Below are 19,780 nucleotides of genomic sequence, written 5' to 3'. Positions count from 1 at the left end.
TCAATTAAATTTTGTCCTGCTTGGGTTAGCACTTTTAGAATTAGTAAAAAATACATATATACGTATATAGGGCTTTTCCCCCCCCCAATGAAAAACATCCATCTAGAAGCAGTGGCTCATGCCTGTAATTCCAACACTTTGGGCGGCACAGGCAGGAGGATCACTTGAGCCTAGGAGTTCGATGCTGCAGTGAGCTATGATGGCACCACTGCAGTACAGCCTGGGTGACATAGTGAGATCATCTCTCTAAAAAAGAAAAAAAAAAAAGAGGCTGAGTGTGGTGGCTCATGCTTGTAATCCCAGAATTTTGGGAGGCTGAGGTGGGAGGATTGCTTGAGCCCAGGAGTTCAAGATCAGCTTGGGCAACAAAGGGAGACCTCATCTCTGCAAATAATTTTTAAAATTAGCCCGAGGTGGTAACACACACTTGTGGTGCCAGCTACTCAGGAGGCTGAGGTGGGAGGATCGCCTGAGCCAGGAGGTTAAGGCTGCAGTGAGCCATGATCATGACACTGCACTCCAGCCTAGGGAACAGACTGAGGAGGCCCTGTCTTAAAAAAAAGGCCAGGAGCAGTGGCTCATGCCTGTTATCCCAGCACTTTGGGAGGCCAAGGCAAGCAGATCACATGAGGCCAGGAGTTTGAGACCAGCTGGACAACAAAACCCTGTCTCTACTAAATATACAAAAATTAGCCAGGTGTGGTGGCACGTGCCTATAATCCCAGCTACTCGGGAGGCTGAGGCAGGAGAATCACTTGAACCTGGGAGGCAGAGTTTGCAGCGAGCTGAAATCAGGCCACTGCACACTAGCCTGGATGACAGAGTGAGACTCTGTGTGGAGAAAAAAAAAAAAACAAGCAATAACCAGAAAAAGTAGAAAATTTAAAACAAAGTATCACATCACTGTAGAATTTCTTCAGAGAAGTTCAAAATGAGGCCAGGCATGGTGGCTCACACCTGTAATCCTAGCACTTTGGGAGGCCAAGGCAGGCGGATCACTTGAGATCAGGTGTTCAAGACCAGCCTAGACAACACAGCAAAACCTTGTCTCTGCTAAAAATACAAAAATTAGCTGGGCATGGTGGCGTACGTCTGTAGTCCCAACTACTTGGGAGACTGAAGCAGAAGGATCACTTGAACCCGGGAGGCGGAGGCTGCAGTGGGCCAAGATTGCACTGCTGTACTCCAGCCTGGGTGACAGAGCACGACTCTGTCTCAAGAAAAAAAAAAAATTAGCTTTTGGTGCAGATTTAATAATGTTTCTTTAATGAACTCAACCTAAAATTACAAGACAAAACAGCATTTAAGTCATTTCAATCAAGAATGATGTTTGAATCACAAGTAATGGCAAGCTACGTCATATACTTCCTGTGCTATAAAAAGTTAAAACAAGAAGCAATACCTCCATTCCCCCACAAACTATAGTTTCAGAAGTGCCTTCCAGACCTTGTTGCAACCACAAAGAAACTTCCATATTTCAAAGTCCAATTAACTGTGCAATTGAGGAGATCCCACCTAATTTAATTGGAAGTGACTGATCTATAGTGTTTGATCTATTTAATCTATAATAATGTTAAAAGGAAAAAATATGAGAAGAATCTAATAGAATTATATAAATGTTTTCCAAGCAATGAATATGCTCAATTAAAGTCATATACAGATGCTCCTCGACTTACAACAGGGTTAGGTCCTGAAAAACCCATCTTAAGTTGAAAATACCGTAAATCGAAAATGCATTTAACCTAACCTACTGAACATCAATAGCTTAACCTAGCCTACCTCAAACATGCTCAGAATGCTTACATAGCCTACAGTTGGGGAAAATCATCCAACACAAAGTCTATTTTATAATGAAGTGTTGAATATCTCATGTAATTTACTGATACAACACTGAAGTGAAAAACAGAAAGATCCTATGGGTACTCAAAGATCGGTTTCTACTGAATGCATATCACTTTTTTGCACCACGGAAAGTGGAAAAACCCTAAGTTGAACCAACATAAATTAGGGACCATCTGTACTCATAGATTGCTATTAGTATTTCAATATTAATATATTGGCAGTACCTAGCTATGTGGAAAGACATTTTCAAAGATAAGGTATGTAAAATCTCATTACAAATCAGATTTAACAGATGAACATTGGCAACTGACTGATGAACCCTTAATTTTGATCCCAATAAAGCAAAATGTTATCCCAATAAAAACAATTCCATCATTCTTACTAGTAGAACTGTATTACCAAAAAACATACTATATTTTGAACTTCATAAAAATTTTCACCAAAAATTTGCAGAAATTTGTTTTCTTTTTTGATATACAAGTACTTACTTAATATCCTCAATTTTGCCTCCTGACTGACAAAGCCCAAAGTATTTATTAGCTAGAACTTTTACAGAAAATATTTGGTGATCTCTGGGATTTATACTTTTTTAAAAGTATGACTGGACAACTGGTTATCCATATTTTTTTTTAAATGGTAATAAAATTAGATTTTTGCCAGGCATGGTGGCTCACACCTATAATCCCAGCACTTTGGGAGGCCAAGGAGGGCAGATCACTTGAGGCCAGGACTTCGAGAACAGCCTGGCCAACATGGTAAAACCCTGTCTCTATTAAAAATACAAAAATTAGCCAGGCGTGGTGGTGCATGCCTGTAGTTCCAGCTACTCGGGAGGCTGAGGTGGGAGTCGCTTGAACCCGGGAGGCAGAGGTTGCAGTGAGCTGAGATCATGCCACTGCACCCCACCCTGGGTGATGGAATGAGACCTGGTCTTAAAAAAAAAAAAAAAATTAGATTTCTTAATGTAAAAACTATAATAAAACTTTTAGAATAAGATACAAAAAGTGCAAACCATAAAAGATCAATAACTGATTCAATGTTTGACTTTATAAACAAGGAGCAAACATAAGCTATGGACTTAGAGAATACATTTGCAACTCATATAATCGACAAAAAATTAGCATTCAAAATAAAATGAATTTTTACAAGTCAAATTTATAAAAAGAAAAAACAACCCAATAGAAAAGCAGGCAATTTATAAAAGGAGAAATCCTGATGTCTACAAAGTATGAAATAATGTCTGATCTTATTAGTAATAAGGGGAAATACAAATTTTTTAAGTTTTTCGGTTTTTTTTTTTTTGAGACGGAGTCTCGCTCTGTCACCCAGGTTAGAGTGCAATGGCATGATCATGGCTCATGCAACCTCCGCCTCCCTGGGTTCAAGCGATACTCCCACCTCAGCCTCCCGAGTAGCCAGGATTACAGGCACCCATGATCACGCCTGGCTAATTTAGTATTTTTGTAGAGATGGGGTTTCACCATGTTGGCCAGGCTGGTCTTGCACTCCTGACCTCAGGTGATTCGCCCACCTTGGCTTCCTAAAGTGCTGGAATTACAGGCATGTGCCACTGCACCCAGCCTAAAAAGATTTTTTAAGAAAGAAAAATATAGGCTGATCTGAATTCAGTGGTATTCACAACTAAATGATGCCTTCTCCACTCCCACTGCTTCACTTGACTAGCCTTTAAAAAAAAATGAGAAATACAATTTTCCACAGATAGTAATTTTTTTAAAACCTAACAATATCGACCAAGCATGATAGCTCACGCCTGTATTCCCAGCACTTTGGGAGGCCAAGAGGGCGGATCAGGAGGTCAGGAGAACGAGACCATCCTGGCCAACATGGTGAAACCCCATCTCTACTAAATATACAACAACAACAAAAAAATTAGCTGGGCATGGTGGCAGGCGCCTGTAGTTCCAGCTACTCAGGAGGCTGAGGCAGAAGAATTACTTGAACCCAGGAGGCAGAGGTTGCAGTGAGCCAAGATTTTGCCACTGCACAGCCTGGACGACAGAGCAAGACTCTGTCTCAAAAAAAAAAAGAAAAATTTCTTAAAATTAGCTGGGCGTGGTGGCAGTCCCAGACACTCCAGAGGCTGAGGCAGGAGGGCCCCTTGAGCCCAGGACTTCTAGGTTACAGTAAGCTATGATTTCACCACTGCACTCCAGCCTGGGCAACAGAGTGAGACCTTATCTTTAAAAAAAAAAAAAAGAAAAAAACTAACAGTATCAATAACTGCTAAAAATGTAAGAACGTAAAGAAGCAGGAACTCTCATGTTCTATTGGTGTCAATGTAAAAGAGCACAACCCATTAGAAGAGTACTAATGGCAATATCTAGTGAGGTTAAAAATGAGTATGCCCAGTCATTTCACTTATAGGTATCATTTCACTCATAGGTATGTGCCCTAGATAAATTCTCAAACGTGTGCACAAGGAACCATATACAGTCCTCTGAAATGCTAGAAACAACTTAAATGAAAAACAAAAAGAAAAAAGCTAAATTGTGGCATAGTCATAAAACAAAATATAACAGAAAACTGTAACCAAATGACAATAGGAAAATAGATAATAACGATGTATTCATCAACAAAATATTAAACATTGGTTAACACAAATAACTAGTATTACACTTATTGACATGGATAAATCTCAAAAGCAATGTTAAACCAAAAAAAAAAAGATTATGAGACATCTAATGTGATACCTTTCTATTTCTATAATGCTTTAAAACATGCAAAAACAATGATATATACTGTTTAAAAAGTATGTTTAATAAAAAGTATACAACTATAGATAGAACTAGTACGGTATATACATGAAATTTAGATAATGGTTAACACTGAAAAAAGAAGGCAGAGAAGGTAATGGGAAGAGGCAATATAAACAGGGCTTCAGCTGTATCTGTAAGGTTTTGTTTCTATATATATGTATGTTTTATATATACATATATGCCATATATATATTCAAAGACAGAGTCTCAGTCTGTCGCTCAGGCTGCAGCACAATGATGCGATCATAGCTTACTGTAACCTCAAACTCCTGGGCTCCTGCAATACTTCTGCCTCAGCCTACCAAAGCACTGGGATTACAGGCATCATGAGCCACTGTGCCCAGCCTAAACATTATGTTTTGATCCAGACAAAAAGCAAGACATAAAGTAACCAAAAAAAAAGACTGAAAAGTATATCCTTATGTAACAAGCCAAAGGAGAAAAGGAAGAAGACAGAAATGGAAGCAAGACTTTAAAACAGGCACTATTCTAGGCACTGGGGATATAAGCAGTAAACAAAACTAATTCCTTGCCCTTGTGATGAAACATTCCAGTGCAAGAGAAAGACAATGCACAAGTAAATTTATGTCAAATGACAATAAGTGCTATAAAAAAAAAAGAGTAAGAAAAAACATGGAGGTAGGAAAACAAAATTTATTTTATACAGGCTGATATTTAAAGTCATGAGACCGGACAACATACAGAGTAAGGGTAGATGAGAAGTCTGAAAATTGAGCGCTAGATAATCCAAAATTTAGAAGTCAGGGAAATAAGAAGAGATCTGTGAATAAGCAGGAAGAGAACTATGAACAGTGGTGACCTGAAAGTCAACTGATCAAAGCATTTCAAGAAGGAAAGAATGGTGAACTATGCAATATGATGCTGATAGGGTGAGTAAGATAACTTGAGAATTGACTAATGTAAAGATATTGGTGACCTTGAACTAGCTATTTCAGTGTAACAATAGTGGCAGAAGTCTACTCTGAGTGAGCTTACAGAATAATGGAAACAGATGAATTACAAACTTCAAGTACAGATAACTCAACAAGTTTTGCTACAGTTACCAGAGAAACTGAATAGCTAGAAGGACATAGCTCCAAGGGGATAAAGAATAAAGAAATTTTCTCTCCTGAAGATGGAAACAATTACAGCATATTTGTATGCTCCTGGGGATGATCCAGTAAAAGACAAACTGATGATGCAGGATGGAAGGAGAACAATTGCTGGAATAATTAGTGGAACATAAAAGGTGTAAGGAGATGGGATCCAGTACACAACTGGAGAGTAGAGATAAGGTCTTAGGAGTACAGACTATTCATTTATTACTAACAGAAGAGAAGGTATGCAAAGACTCAAAGAAACAAATTCTCTCCCTTCAAAAATTTCAACATAATAGCGTGGAAAGACAAGTAATAACTACAAAAATATGAAATCGCTTGGAAAAAAAACATTGCTAGAGGGCCACACAAGAGTCACTAACTACATGTGGGAAGGGACGATTGAAAGAAAACAGAAAAGAGAGGAGATACTCATGCATGAATTCAAAAGGCAAATATGACCAAAGAAAACACGTGCCAAGAAAAGGAGCACAAAATAGCACAACAGAAGATGAAGATGAAGATAGAACGTTAAGAACAAAATAGAAGGCCTTGGACATTACCTGCCATTATGAGAAGTTTGTTAGAAGGAATAAAATGAGAGAATACAATCCATTTATACTCTAATTACTGCTTAGTACCTCCTCAGTAATGTATTTTCATAGAATAGCACTTAAATCTATCATGTAGTAACAGTACTGTCTGGCTGGGCACAGTGGTTCATGCCCGTAATTCCAGCACTTTGGGAGATGAAGGCAGGAGGATCACTTGACTCTAGGATCCAGGAATTCGAGACCAGGCTGGGTAGCATGAGGAAACCCCATCTCTACAAAAATTAGCCAGGTGTGGTAGTGCGTGCCTGTCGTCCCAGCTACTCAGGAGGCTGAAGTGGGAGGATCACTTGAGCCTGGGAGGTGGAGGTTGCAGTGACCTGAGATCACACCACTGCACTGCATCCTGAGACGGAGTGAGCCACCACCTCAAAAAATAAAATAAGGCATAGAAATTATTTAAAATGTTACCAGTGGTTAACGCAGGGTAGAATAATTATGGAGAATTCTCTCTTTTTGAGATAGGGTCTCACTCTGTTGCCCACACTGGAGTGTACCGGTGTGATCATGGCTCACTACAACCTCAAACTCTTGTGCTCAAGCCATCCTCCTACCTCAGCCTTCCAAGTAGCTGGGACCACACCAGCTTGGTGGTGCACACCACCAAGCCCAGCTAATTTTTTAATTTTTTGTAGAGGTAGGGTCTTGTTTTGTTACCCAGGCTGGCCTCAAACTCATGATCTCAAACAATCCTCCTGCCTTGACTTAAGATGCTGGGATTACAGGCATGAACCAGCGCGCCCAGCCAGGAATTCTTAAATTTTCTTTTTATCTAAAGTTCCTTCCCTATGATGACCACATAATACTTCTTTATTGTTAACACTTATCTTCTTGTAATTACTAAAAAATAAATAAAACAAAAGTCAAATCTCTCCTTCCTTTCCCCAGAGAAATGAGCTTGCTGAATACCATCCCTAATCATTTCTGTACATATACATGAATACGTTAAAAACTATAATTTAAGTAAACATATAACAGTAATGTTTTTTCATTTTAAAAATGGAATTATACATTTTGTTTTGCCACTAGTTTTCATTCAACAATAAATCAGAGGAGATCTATTTCAATATATAAAATCACCTATCCTTTTTTATAGCTATGTATTATTTTCATTGTAAAACTGTAACATAATTTAATCTTTATTCAACCAATGGAAAATAAAGTTGTACCAACTTTTTACTACTACAAAAAAAGCTACAAAGCAAGCTTTATTCATGGCCTTATCCAATATATAAACAGTAATAGCTAACATTTGAGTGCTTACTATGCCAAGCACAAGCTTCCACACAAAATATACAATATCAGCATACGCATTTGTAGTATTTGTATTATTTGCACTTCTGTAACCTGTCCATATTCATTTTCTCTGAAAATCAATTGCTTTAAAACTGGCCAAAATACACTTAAAAAAATTTTTTTAAGAGATGGAGGGATCTCATTTTGTTGCCCAGGCTGGTCTTGAACTACTGGGCTCAAGCCATCCTCCCATCTCAGCCTCCCAAGTAGCTGGGATTACAAGTATGTGCCACTGTGCCCAGCTTCAGAATACAATTTTAATCTAAGAAATTTCTGGCAAAATATCCCCATGAGTTCTGTGAAAATGCCTGGCATGTAAGCACTCATACATTCATACATTCTACAAATATTATTTGAGAACCTAAGATGTACTGGACCTTGAGTGAATAAAACAGACATGATCTCCGTACTCATGGGCATTTAGCCTAGCAAACATTTAAAGTGAATTAAGTGGAAAGCAAAAAGAAAAGTGAAGAGGGGGACACATCAGCTACAGAAAGACTAGTACCATTTGTGTCAACACAACTGACACAATTATAACTGACTCTTAAGCCAGTCTTCCACATCCTATAGATTTAAACTACTGCTTTATTCTTAAAATACTGCTTTACTTTTATCATTTTCATGCTCAAGAACCCACAAATTTTCTTAGTATTTACCACGTATACACTTCACCCATTTTCTACATTAGCTATTTCAAACCTTCACACTCAAGGCTTCCCCTATGCATCCCACTATTTCCCTTAGAGTTCCCCAGAGGACCACCTAAGTACATTTCAATGACTACTTTACCAATAAGAGGGGAAAGTCACCCTTTCAAGTTTTCACTGCCTGCATCCATACTCGTTACTTCCTTCACTTTAAGTGAAGATATTTTCTCGTCTCTCTAAAATGAGCCTCTCTGGATATGTTCTTAAGATTAATCCCGTCACCTCACAACTATCTAAGAATCTATTATTATTATGAATACAGACAGTATTATTAATAATTAATTAGTAATTAATTAATAATTACTAATACTGACAGTATTATTACTAATACAGACAGTAATCTATTACTGTCTGTATCTTCAACTTCTCTTCTGATTCTTTTTTTCTCAAGCAAGACATGCTCACCTCTTATTCATCTTGAAAAAAACTCTCTCTTGCTACAATGTACTGTTTTTATCCTAAAATCTCCTCTCATCCCTTCCCCTTTAAAACCAAACAATGTGTACCTCATCATTCAAAATTTCTCACTCTTGGCCGGGCGTGATGCCTCAGGCCTGCAATCCCAGCACTTTGGGAGGCTGAGACAGGTGGATCACCTGAGGTCAGGAGTTCAAAACCAGCCTGGCCAAGATGATGAAATCCCCTCTCTACTAAAAATACAAAAATTAGCTGGGCATGGCGGCACATGCCTGTAACCCCAGCTGCTTGGGAGGCTGAGGCACGAGAATTGCTTGAACTCGGGAGGTGGAAGTTGCAGTGAGCCGAGATCACACCACTGCACTCCAGCCTGGGTGACAGAGCAAGACTCCATCTCAATCAATCAATTTCTCACTCTCCATTCATCCTTAACTCACTACAACCTGGTTTCTGCCTCCATACCATTCCTTTGAAACTGCTTTCACCAGTAATAATTTCTCGAGTCTCCAAAAGGGATTCAGTCCTAGTACTGCTTGACCTCTCAGTTTTATCTATCATCACTCCTTGCTTCAAGAATTCTCCTCCACTGGTTCATTAAAAAAAAAAAAAAAAAAGCCACTATCACCTGCTTCCCAACTGCTCCTTTTCAATTTCAATTGTTTATAGGTTGCTCTTCTTCTGTGTCCTTATGAAGATCCTTAGCCTTAGAGACATTAGTTAACTTGCTAAAGGTCACATAACCAGTAGACAGCAAGCTAGAAACACAAATGACAAAACAAAAAGTCATACTTTACATATCCCTATTCTAGCACCTATTATATTTAATGCATTTCAGTTTCAGTATCTGCTCCCTGACTCTCCTACAGCAGATCATAAGCTTCTTAAAAGCAAAAGAGCTTTTACCATCATTCAGTTCTTTAAAAACAGGGCGTTTTTGTTTGTTTTTTGGTTTTCTTTTTGAGACAGAGTCTGCTTCTGTTGCCCAGCCTAGAGTGCAGTGGGCGCGATCTTGACTCACTGCAACCTCTGCCTCCCGGGTTCAAGCGATTCTCCTGCCTCAGCCTCCCCAGTATCTGGGATTACAGGCATCCGCCACCACACCCAGCTAATTTTTATATTTTAGTAGAGACAGGGTTTCACCATGTTGGCCAAGTAGGTCTCCAACTCCTGACCTCAGGTGATCCACCAGCCTCAGCCTCCCAAAGTGCTGGGATTACAGGCGTGAGCCACGGTGCCCAGTCAGAAAAACATAGAGTTTTTTGTTTTGTTTTTGTTTTTTTGAGACAGAGGCAGGTGATCTTCCTGCCTTGGCCGCCCAAAGTGCTAGGATTACAGGTGTGAGCTACAGCACCTGGCCAACAGAGAGCTTTTTAATGCTAAATCTTATTTTCCTAAAACACACAGACATACACACACACACACACACACACACAACTTCAGTTAGAAACAATATACACTCTTTCTATTCTTACTAGCCCATCAGCCCACTTTAAAGAAATCAGTCAGGCCCGGTGCAGTGGCTCATGCCAGTACTCCCAGCACTTTGGGAGGCCAAGGTGGGCTGATTGAGCTCAGGAGTTTGAGACTAGCCTGGGCAACAGAGCAAAACCCAACTCTACAAAAAAGGACAAAAATTAGCTGGGCATGATGGTGTGCGTATGTAGTCCCAGCTACTTAGGAGGCCAAGGTGGGGAGGATGGCTTGAACCTGGGAGGTGGAGGCTGCAGTGAGTTGAGATCACACCACTGCACTCCAGCCTGGGTGACAGAGCCAGACTGTCTCAAACACAAAACAAAACAAAATAAGGAAATCAGTCTAAGGAATAGTAAGAGACAAAAGATATGTTTATTAAAGTTATACTAGTATTCATAAGATTTAACATATTTCAATCTTACAAGCACTTACTTTGTTAAATGAGTTTGAATCTCGTGAAGTAATACCTAGGTTACCTTTACTTTACAAGACAAGTGAGAGTGCAAAACAAAAAGAAATTTGGATTCATTTGTTCATTTGTTATCAGACTAAGGAATTGTCAATCTCATGGAATTTACACACATGGAAGTCATAATGATTTCTTTTGTAGCTGTGAGATTTTGTGATCATTTTAGCAATATTTGTGTGTCTGTGTGTATGTGAAATGAAACACACACAAATGAAATTACTGGCTCATGTATTGAATGAAGCATTATGGTTCCAGGAGTTTTCATTGTAAATATCAACAAATAAACCTATGTTCTTCCCATCCAATACAAAAAAAAAAGTTCTCTTGCTTTCTGGTGTATAGTTTTCTTCTGATACCTCAGATTTGTATAAGGCTTCTGCTCAGTATACGTGCTGCCAAAGTGAGCAAAAGGCTTCTGCTCAGAAGTGAGCCACTTCACTAGCAAACTATTCAGGAAGCCAACAAATGTTAGTGTTCTCAATGCAACTGTTCCACTCACTGGAATTGTGATCCTCCTCCTGTTCAACAGCATATAATAGTAAACAACATAATATTCAGAAATAGCCTGTACCTTATTCAGCACACACCCACCCATTATTTTCTATAATATATGGAAATTTTATTTATTTATTTATTTATTTATTTATTTATGTTTGAGACAGAGTCTTGCTCTGTTGCCCAGGCTGGAATGCAGTAGCACAATTTCAGCTCACTGCAACCTCTGCCTCCCAAGTTCAAGCGATTCCCCTGCCTCTGCCTCCCAAGTAGTTGGGATTACAAGCACCTGCCACTACAACTGGCTAATTTTTTTATTTTTAGTAGCGACAGGGTTTCACCATGTTGGCCAGGCTGGTCTTGAACTCCTGACCTCAGATGATCCACCCACCTCCGCCTCCCAAAGTGCTGGGATTACAGGCGTGAGCCCCCACGCCCAGCCTGAAAATTTATTAAGATAACCATCTCCTCACTTGTAACAGTCTGACCAAAATTTAAATTAGAAAGACTTGCCCTTCAGAAGTTTATATGCCTTTTCGACAGGGCGTGGTAGCTCACACCTGTAATCCCAGCACTTTGAGAGGCAGAGGCAGGCAGATCTCTTGAGGTCAGGAGTTCGAGACCAGCCTGGGCAACTTGGTGAGACACCCCCCCCCACCACCTCCATTTCTACAAAAAATTAGCCGGACATGGTGGGGCAGGTTGTGATGGTGCCTCTGTACTCCAGCCTGGGCGATGAATTGAAATCCTGTCTCAAAATTTTTTTTAATCATTAAAAAAAAAAAAAAAAGAAGTTTGCATACCTTTTCATTTGTTCTTTCCTTCTCCATAGAAATACAGGTCTTTTTACGAGCAGGTTAAACATGGAAAGTGCTCTGTACTTGTTTTAGTCAATCCAAAATACCTAACGTTAAGTGTTCTTCATTGTTAAAATTTACTATTCAGAATGCACCACAGCCAGGCCAGGTGCAGTGGCTCACCTGTGCCTGTAATCCCAGCACTATGGGAGGCCAAGGAGGGCAGAACATCTGAGGTCAGGAGTTTGAGACCAGCCTAGACAAAATGGCGAAACCTCATCTCTACAAAAGCTTAGCTGGGCATGATGGCACGTGCCTATAGTCCCAGCTACTGGAGAGCCTGAGGTGGAAGGATCACCTAGGCCTGGGAGGTCGAGGCTGCAGTGAGCCGTGATGGCGCCACTGCACTCCAGCCTGGGTTACAAAGTGAGACCCTGTCTCAAAAATAAAAATAAAAATAAAAAATAAATAGAATACACCACTACTAATCCTGCCCAACCAGAATTTCCACTCAACACCAATAAAAATTTGAATATCAATTCCCAACCTGAAGTCCCTGAACCCTTCCAGAAGGGAAGGGAATCAATACTTGGTAAGCATTTAATACAGATTCCTAAAAAAGCATAATAGGTGTCCTGGAAATATGCCCAACATTTCAAAAAAGCTGAATACAAATTACACATATGCTGAAGTAAAATTCCGCAGGCTATTAATAAATGCAGACTGGTAAATCTTTCAAGGTATTATTTCACCACAATATTCCTCTAAATGGGTCCTCCTCTGGTACTTATTCAAAAGATATATAATATGATGCTATGTACTGTAATGGATCATGTACAAAATCCTACTGAAATACAATGGAAGGAGGAATTAGTTCTGCCTAGAAAGACTTCACAGAGGGAATATCTCAGCAGAATCTGGAAGGATAATTCAGCTCTGTGGGCTGCAGATGCGTCTAAGTGTGTTTCTGGTTACAAAAATTCATAGAATTGAATTTGGATAAGTCTTTAAAGATCACCTAGTCCTGAGGTTTTCCACCTTTATTTTAAACTAATAACATCTTTTCTTCAAAAGTCTAATTGAAACTCCAGTATATAAAACAGGTAATATGGAAGAACTGCTCTTCTGAAAGGGGAGGGTTATTGAAAAACACTGCTGTTCTAACCAACCCCCTTCGTTTTTAAAATAAGCTGAGACACTAAGAAGGACAATGACTTGGCAAAAGCCATATAAAGACAAAAACGCAACAATTTTCAAAGAACAACTCTTAAGCATTATCTACTCTTTGAAGTCTTTCCTTTCTCCCCCCGTGGAATTTATCAATGTATTTCATTCCTCAATATATCTAGGACATACCTCCGTTATGGCTTCTATAAAACTTTAGTGCCCTAGTTTTATTTGTTTTTTGAGACAGTGTCTCACTGCCACCCAGGCTGGAGTGCAGTGGCACGATCATGGCTCACTGCAGCCTCAACCTCTCAGGCTAAGGAATCTTCCTACCTCAGCTTCCCAAGTAGCTGGGACTACAGGCACACACCACCACACCCGGCTAATTTTTTGTGTGTAGAGACAGGGGCTCACTATGTTGCCCAGGCTGGTCTCGAAATCCTGCGCTCAAGTGATCCTCCCAACACGGCCCCCCAAGTGCTGGGATTACAGGCATGAGCCACCACAACAGTCTCTAATTTTTTTTTTTTATGTGTCTGTGTCCCTCTCTACTATTGTAAGCTCCCTAAAGGCAGGTACTGGCTCAATCATTTTTGTATATTCACCCAGACTAACATGTTATTTATTACATTATATTTGACCAAGTTTCAGAAAATATTTAATCTAGCTTGGTGCCTAGCACACAGTAGGACTTAACAGGTATTTATCAAACAAATTTACCAAAAATGAGGTCAGTAAATGAAATAACACATCTAAAACAGTTACAACAGTAGCTGAAACACAGTGTAGATTCCATAAATATTAGTTATTATATAACTTTATATAGGCTGGAAAAAACCCTGAAACCATTATTGAACATTTGATCTGGAAGGCAAAAACTAAGCACCTTTTATCAAGTTTTCAACTTGCTCATTTATACATTGCCAATACAGGTTGAGTATCCTTTATCCGAAACACTCGGGACCAAAAGTATTTCAAATTTTGGATTTTTTTGGATTTTGGAATATTTGCGTATACATAATGAGGTATCTTGGGGATGGGATGCAGTATAAATACAAAATTCATTTATGTTTCATATATACCTTATACACATAACCTGAAGATAATTTTATACAATATTTTTAATAATTTTGTGCATGAAACAAAGTTTGTGTACATGAACCAACCATCAAAAAGCAAAGGTGCCAGGTGTGGAATTTTTCACTTGTGGTGTCATGTTGGCGCTCATAAAGTTTTGGATTTCCGAGCATTCTGGATTTTTGGATTAGGGATACTCAACCTGTACAATCACATCTTTGATGAGAAAGAAAATTTAGCTCGTTTATAAAGATCTCTTGACTCTGGCAGCCTGGAGAAAATATATCTAGACTTGAAGTGAAAGGAGAAATTAGGCTGGTCCTGAACTTGGAGCTAAGTGTCATCTGTCAAAGAGGTGTGGTGGGAAGTGGAAAAGATTATCTATAAGGTTCTTTCTTGCGCTAACGCTGTAGGGGCTTATAACAAATTTAGAACTAGAATCCTTCAGCTTTCAATTCACATAAGCAAGAAATTTGTAAAAAATCGGCAAATGGGCTGGGCGCGGTGGCTCACGCCTGTAACCCCAGCACTTTGGGAGAAGAGGCGGGCGGATCACAAGGTCAAGAGATCGAAACCATCCTGGCCAATATGGTGAAACCCCGTCTCCACTAAAAATACAAAAAATTAGCCGGGCGTGGTGGCGAGCACCTGTAGTCCCAGCTACTGGGGAGGCTGAGGCAGGAGAATCGCTTGAACCCGGGAGGCGGAGGTTGCAGTGAGCCAAGATCGCGCCACTGCACTCCAGCCTGGTGACACAGCAAGACTCCGTTTCAAAAAAAAAAAAGGAAATCAGCAAATGATACACTGAATTTGGTGTCAGATAGTAGGGGTCATCATACCAGCTCTGTTATTATTTAGCTGTGTGATTCAGAGCAAGAAGCAAACTTTTTGGGTCTCAATTTCCTCAACCTGTCCAACGAAGTTATTGGACAATATGAACTCTATTTAAAATACATCAAAGTCCAGGCCTGGCACAGTGGCTCACGCCTGTAATCCCAGTACTTTGGGAGGCCAAGACAGGAGGATTCCCTAAGCCCAGGAGTTTGAAATTAGCCTGGGCAACATCGCAAGACCCAGACTCTTATTAAAACACACACGCACACACACACGCAAGATACATCATAGTCATGATACTCCATGAAATAAGCTACCTCTGAAGGAAAATACTCAGGTGGGGACTGAATCACCAATTATTAGAAATGTTTAGAGGACTCCTGTACAAACCAAAAGTAGAGAATTTCAAGGTTAGAAGAAACCTTACAACTCACCCCACTGAGACCTAAGCCCTCTCTAATATATTCCTGGACGAGGTCGCCCAACCATTTTGGTAATGGAGAACTACCCATGGAAACAAGCCACTTCAACTTAGGCCAAATATGATGCAAAGTTACTTTACTGAAGCCACACCATCCTCTGGTAACTTTCGTCCACTAGTTTCACCTATCACTTAAGTGTCCCTCAAATATTTTGGATAGTGATAATATGCCCCTTAAATATCCTGTCCTCCAAAATTAAAGTATCCAACTCCGTCAACCTTTCCTGGTAACATAATACCAAGACTCCCTCACCATTCAGGCTGCGTTCCTCAAAGAAACCTTCATTCTTGCTTTAGCGACTGTATTCAAATGATTCGAAAAGCTTCTCCCATTCTGACATCTTACAACCCAAGATCTCCCACTTGCCCAGCTGACACCACAGGGAAGCCTCTAATCACGCTTGCCACCTCCACCCAAGGAAGCATTTGGGGTGGAAAGTGTGCCCTGTTGCTCCATTGGGAGACATGGAGACAACAAGTGACGGCGGCACCGACAGAGAAGCCGGCACACTGTTCGCCTCCCCATTGCAAGCCTCCTCCCTCACCGGTATTGCTTGGGGTCGCTGGGAGACTTGACGATCTCAGGGTCCCCGGCATTACTGAGAGACCCCCTTCGTCCCTCTTCCTCAGATTCATCCGCTCCTAGACGGGCAACTCGGCTGTTCTCGCCCAGATCCTGTCCATTGGGCTGCAGGTCAGGGCAGCTGCAGGTAGACTTCGCCTTGTTCCTTCCAGGCATGGCCAGAATAGGAAAGGGTCTGGCAGCAGCAGAGTCTTCGCACCGACCCCGCGTTTCGATTCACCAGAGCGCCGCGAGCTCCCGCCCGGCCTCACACAACTTCCTCCGGGTGGCACAGACTGCAGCAACAGTGACTCTCCTCAGCATTCACCACCAAGCTGGAGCGATGGACATCCCGCTTCCCAGGACCCACCTCCTCCGCGTTCTAGAGGCGGTGGCGGCCGGCGCTGGTGCTGCCGCAGCCGCGGGGAACAGGCCGGAACCCCTCCCCCAACCCAGTCTCCCTCTCGCCGACTTCCCTCGTCCCTCCGCCCTCCCGGCCGCCGATGACGCTACTGATTTCAGCCAATCATGAGGCAAGAAAGTAGTCACGCTCACGTAAGCAACCAATCAGAACAGGAAAGGAGAGGCACCAACGTGACCCGGACTGATTCTCGGAACAGCCAGCGAACATTTCGAAACCCAAAGTGGGCGGGGCGAGGGAGAAGAGGCGGAGAGAGTGGCGCGGAGGACGACGGGAGAAGGGCACCCGGCGCGTTTATGACGTACGAGTGTGTTTTGTGGCAACCACTGAGTAGTGCTCCGCGTGTCAAAGAAAAATATTCCCCTAATGAGAAAAGTGAGAAACGAGTGCAGAGAATTAATTCCAAAGTTTTAAATTTTCCCATTCGTGTCATAGTTTGGGTACCCTACTCCTCAGACCCGGGGCGGGCCTTCGGCTGTGACTCAGCACATAAAAAACCAGAACGCCGGAAGTATTTTCCTACACCCGCCGGATGGACGCTGCTCCCGAGCGCCGCAAATACTAATTGGCTCTTCTCTACCCTACAGTCGGCCCGACAGTGGTGGGGTTTCATCCTCAAGCCCTAAGAAAGTGCTAAAAAGACCAGTCTGGATGTGCTAACTCTTCTGTGTGAAAACGTTTTTTAGGTCCTCCAGCCTCCTGTTAAATTCGGCCAATTTTTATCGAGCAGCTGCAGCGTCTGCTGCCTTCAAGTCTCCTTTCCCAGTTTTTCCCGCTAGCAATGGTCTTTGGTTAGCAATGTAAAATGTGACGGAAATACAAACATAAATGAAAGCTAAAAAGCAGCTGAAATTAGTAAGATGCACTATACTGACACCATGGGGTAAGAGATCATAGCTCATACATATGAATGAGCGGGGAAAGACGTGAAGCAGGGAGATGTGTTGATAGTTACTGTATCTTCAAGGTTTTCGAGGCCTCTTCTGAGTTCCAAATGCAAGGAATACAACCATGAACAAAACAAAACTTGCCTTAGGCTGGGCGTGATAGTGATAGCTCACACCTATAATCCTAGTACTTTGGGAGGCCGAAGCGGGAGGATTGCTTGAGCCCGGGAATTTGGTACCAGCCTGGGCAACATGGTGAGACCCCCGTCTGTACAAAATTCTATTTTAAAATTAGCCAGGCTTGGTGATGCGTGCATGTGGTCCCAGCTACTCAGGAGGCTGAGGCAGGTGGAACGCTTGAGTCCAGGAGGTCGAGGCTGCAGTGAGCCGTGATTGCAACACTGCACTCCAGCCTGGTTGACACAGTGAGACCCTGTCTAAACAACGACAACAAAAATTTAAAGCCTTGCCTTGGGGGAGTTTGCATTCTAATGGGAAGGAACTGTAAAATATGTAAACTAAAGTAAATCAGGCTTTTAAATAATTCAAGTTAGCTTTCTTCAGAAGTCTTATTGAGGACTGCCACCTGGGAGAGTCAGAGAGTTTTTTTTTTAAGACTGCTCCAAAGCAGTGTTTCAGCCCGCAGCTTCTACACAGGTGGTGGCCGCTCTGCATGTGCTTGGAAGTTAAATCAAATGTGCTCAGAAAGGCTGGGCCTGTAATCCCAGTGATTAAGGAGGCTGAGGCAGAAGGATTGCTTGAGGCCAGGCATTTACAACCAGCCTATGTAACATATCAAGACTCTGTCTCCACACACACATAAAAAAGCAAGGCGTGGTAGAACATCCCTGTAGTCCTAGCTACAGGAGAGGCAGAGTTAAAAGGATTGCTGGAACTCCTGAGTTTGAGGTTACAGTGAGCTATGATTGTGCCTCTGCACTCTAGCCTGGTGACAGAGCAAGACCTTGTCTCTAATAAAAAAGAAAAAAATGTACTCAGGAGTTACACTAGAGCAAAATCTCATGAAGGTTTAGGTGGAAGAGTACACGTTTATAGATTATGGAGGCATAGTCATTAATCCTGTCAGAAATGTACAGGAAGAGGCAAGGTCGAGCATCATTGGATTTATCTTTTCTAAAAATGCAGTGATTCAGGCAAGAGACATGGGAACTTGTGCTCTATCCTGCATATTTTCAGGGTATTCTGGAGGGCTGTGCGCAGTCACTGAGGCTGTGAAATTCTGCTGGCAAGAGAGTTTGTGAAATTCTGCTGGTAAACAGAATGAGCAGACATGGCTTCTTATGTTTGCTACTTTGTCTCACATATACAAAAAACAATAAATGCAATGAAGACAAATTGTATGGGATAGGAAGATAAGGAGTTAGGGAGGAAGGGTACAATGATTCAGGTAGAAAATGATGGAACCTGAACTGGAGCAGTAGATGAGGTAAATTGAAAAATACTGTTTAAATATCCCAGTTTGTTTCCATACATCTTTTCAAGAACTTACCACTTTAAGCAACTCCACTAGACTTCTCTTCTTCAGAGCAGTGGGTTGTTGTTGGTTTTATTTGTTTGTTTGTTTAGAGATGAGTTCTCACTATGTCTATCCAGGCTGGTCTCAAACTCCTGGCCTTAAGCCATCCTCCCACCTCAGCCTCCCAAATCACTGGGATTACTATAGGCATAAACTACTGCACCTAGCTCACAGCAGTGGTTTTTAATTAAATTTTTCTAACTAGATACAAAGGTGGGCTGGATCTAATGGCATGTGTCTGTAGTCCCAGCACTTTGGGAGGCTGAGGAAGGTGGATCACTTGAGCCCAGGAGTTTGAGACCAAACTGAATATAGAGAAAACCTGTCTCCACAAAAAATACAAAGAATTAGCTGGGTGTAGTGGTGCATGCTTGTAGTCCCAGCTACTTGAAAGGCTGAGGTGGGAGGATCACCTGAGCCCAGGAGGTCAAGGCTGCAGCAAGCCATGATCATGCCACTGCACTCCAGCCTGGGTGATAGAGTGAGACCCTGTCTCCAAAAAAAAAAAAAAAAAAAAAAAGAGACAAAGATTGCATCCGGAAGTGTGAGCTGCTTTAAAAAGAGGTCTCTGGCGGAGGTTGCAGTGAGCCAAGATTGCACCACGGCACTCCAGCCTGGGTGACAGAGCGAGACTCTGTCTCAAAAAAAAAAGTCTCTATGTGGTGGCAGACACCTGTAATCCCAGCTACTCAGGAGGCTGAGCCAGAGAATTGCTTGAACCCAGGAGGTGGAGGTTGCAGTGAGCCGAAATTGTGCCACTGCACTCCAGGCTGGGCGACAGAGTGAGACTCCGTCCCCACAAAATAAATAAAAATAAAAGTCTCTGAATC

General features: G+C 41.6%; 1 protein-coding gene across 6 annotated transcripts in view; it reads right to left on the bottom strand.

The window, feature by feature from the left end:
• NRDC (nardilysin convertase) overlaps positions 1–16,760 on the bottom strand; it is a 90,704-nt gene extending 73,944 nt beyond the window's left edge. For 4 of the 6 annotated variants that reach the window (XR_010146567.1, XM_054666841.2, XM_054666844.2 and 1 more), the window contains exon 1: positions 16,089–16,760. Coding sequence is in view for 3 of the 6 variants with exons in the window: in XM_054666841.2 (XP_054522816.1) it covers positions 16,089–16,282 (194 nt within the window). In the remaining 3 variants the exon portion in view is untranslated. The remainder of the gene's footprint in view (positions 1–16,088) is intronic. The other 2 variants (XM_063780396.1, XM_063780403.1) reach the window with 1 other exon arrangement.
• Positions 16,761–19,780: the final 3,020 nt, after the last annotated feature.

This window comes from Pan troglodytes, chromosome 1 (assembly GCF_028858775.2).
Source record: "Pan troglodytes isolate AG18354 chromosome 1, NHGRI_mPanTro3-v2.0_pri, whole genome shotgun sequence".
Taxonomy (NCBI): domain Eukaryota; kingdom Metazoa; phylum Chordata; class Mammalia; order Primates; family Hominidae; genus Pan; species Pan troglodytes.
Note: the sequence above shows the minus strand (reverse complement) of the source record. Positions and strands in the feature narration are given on the sequence as shown.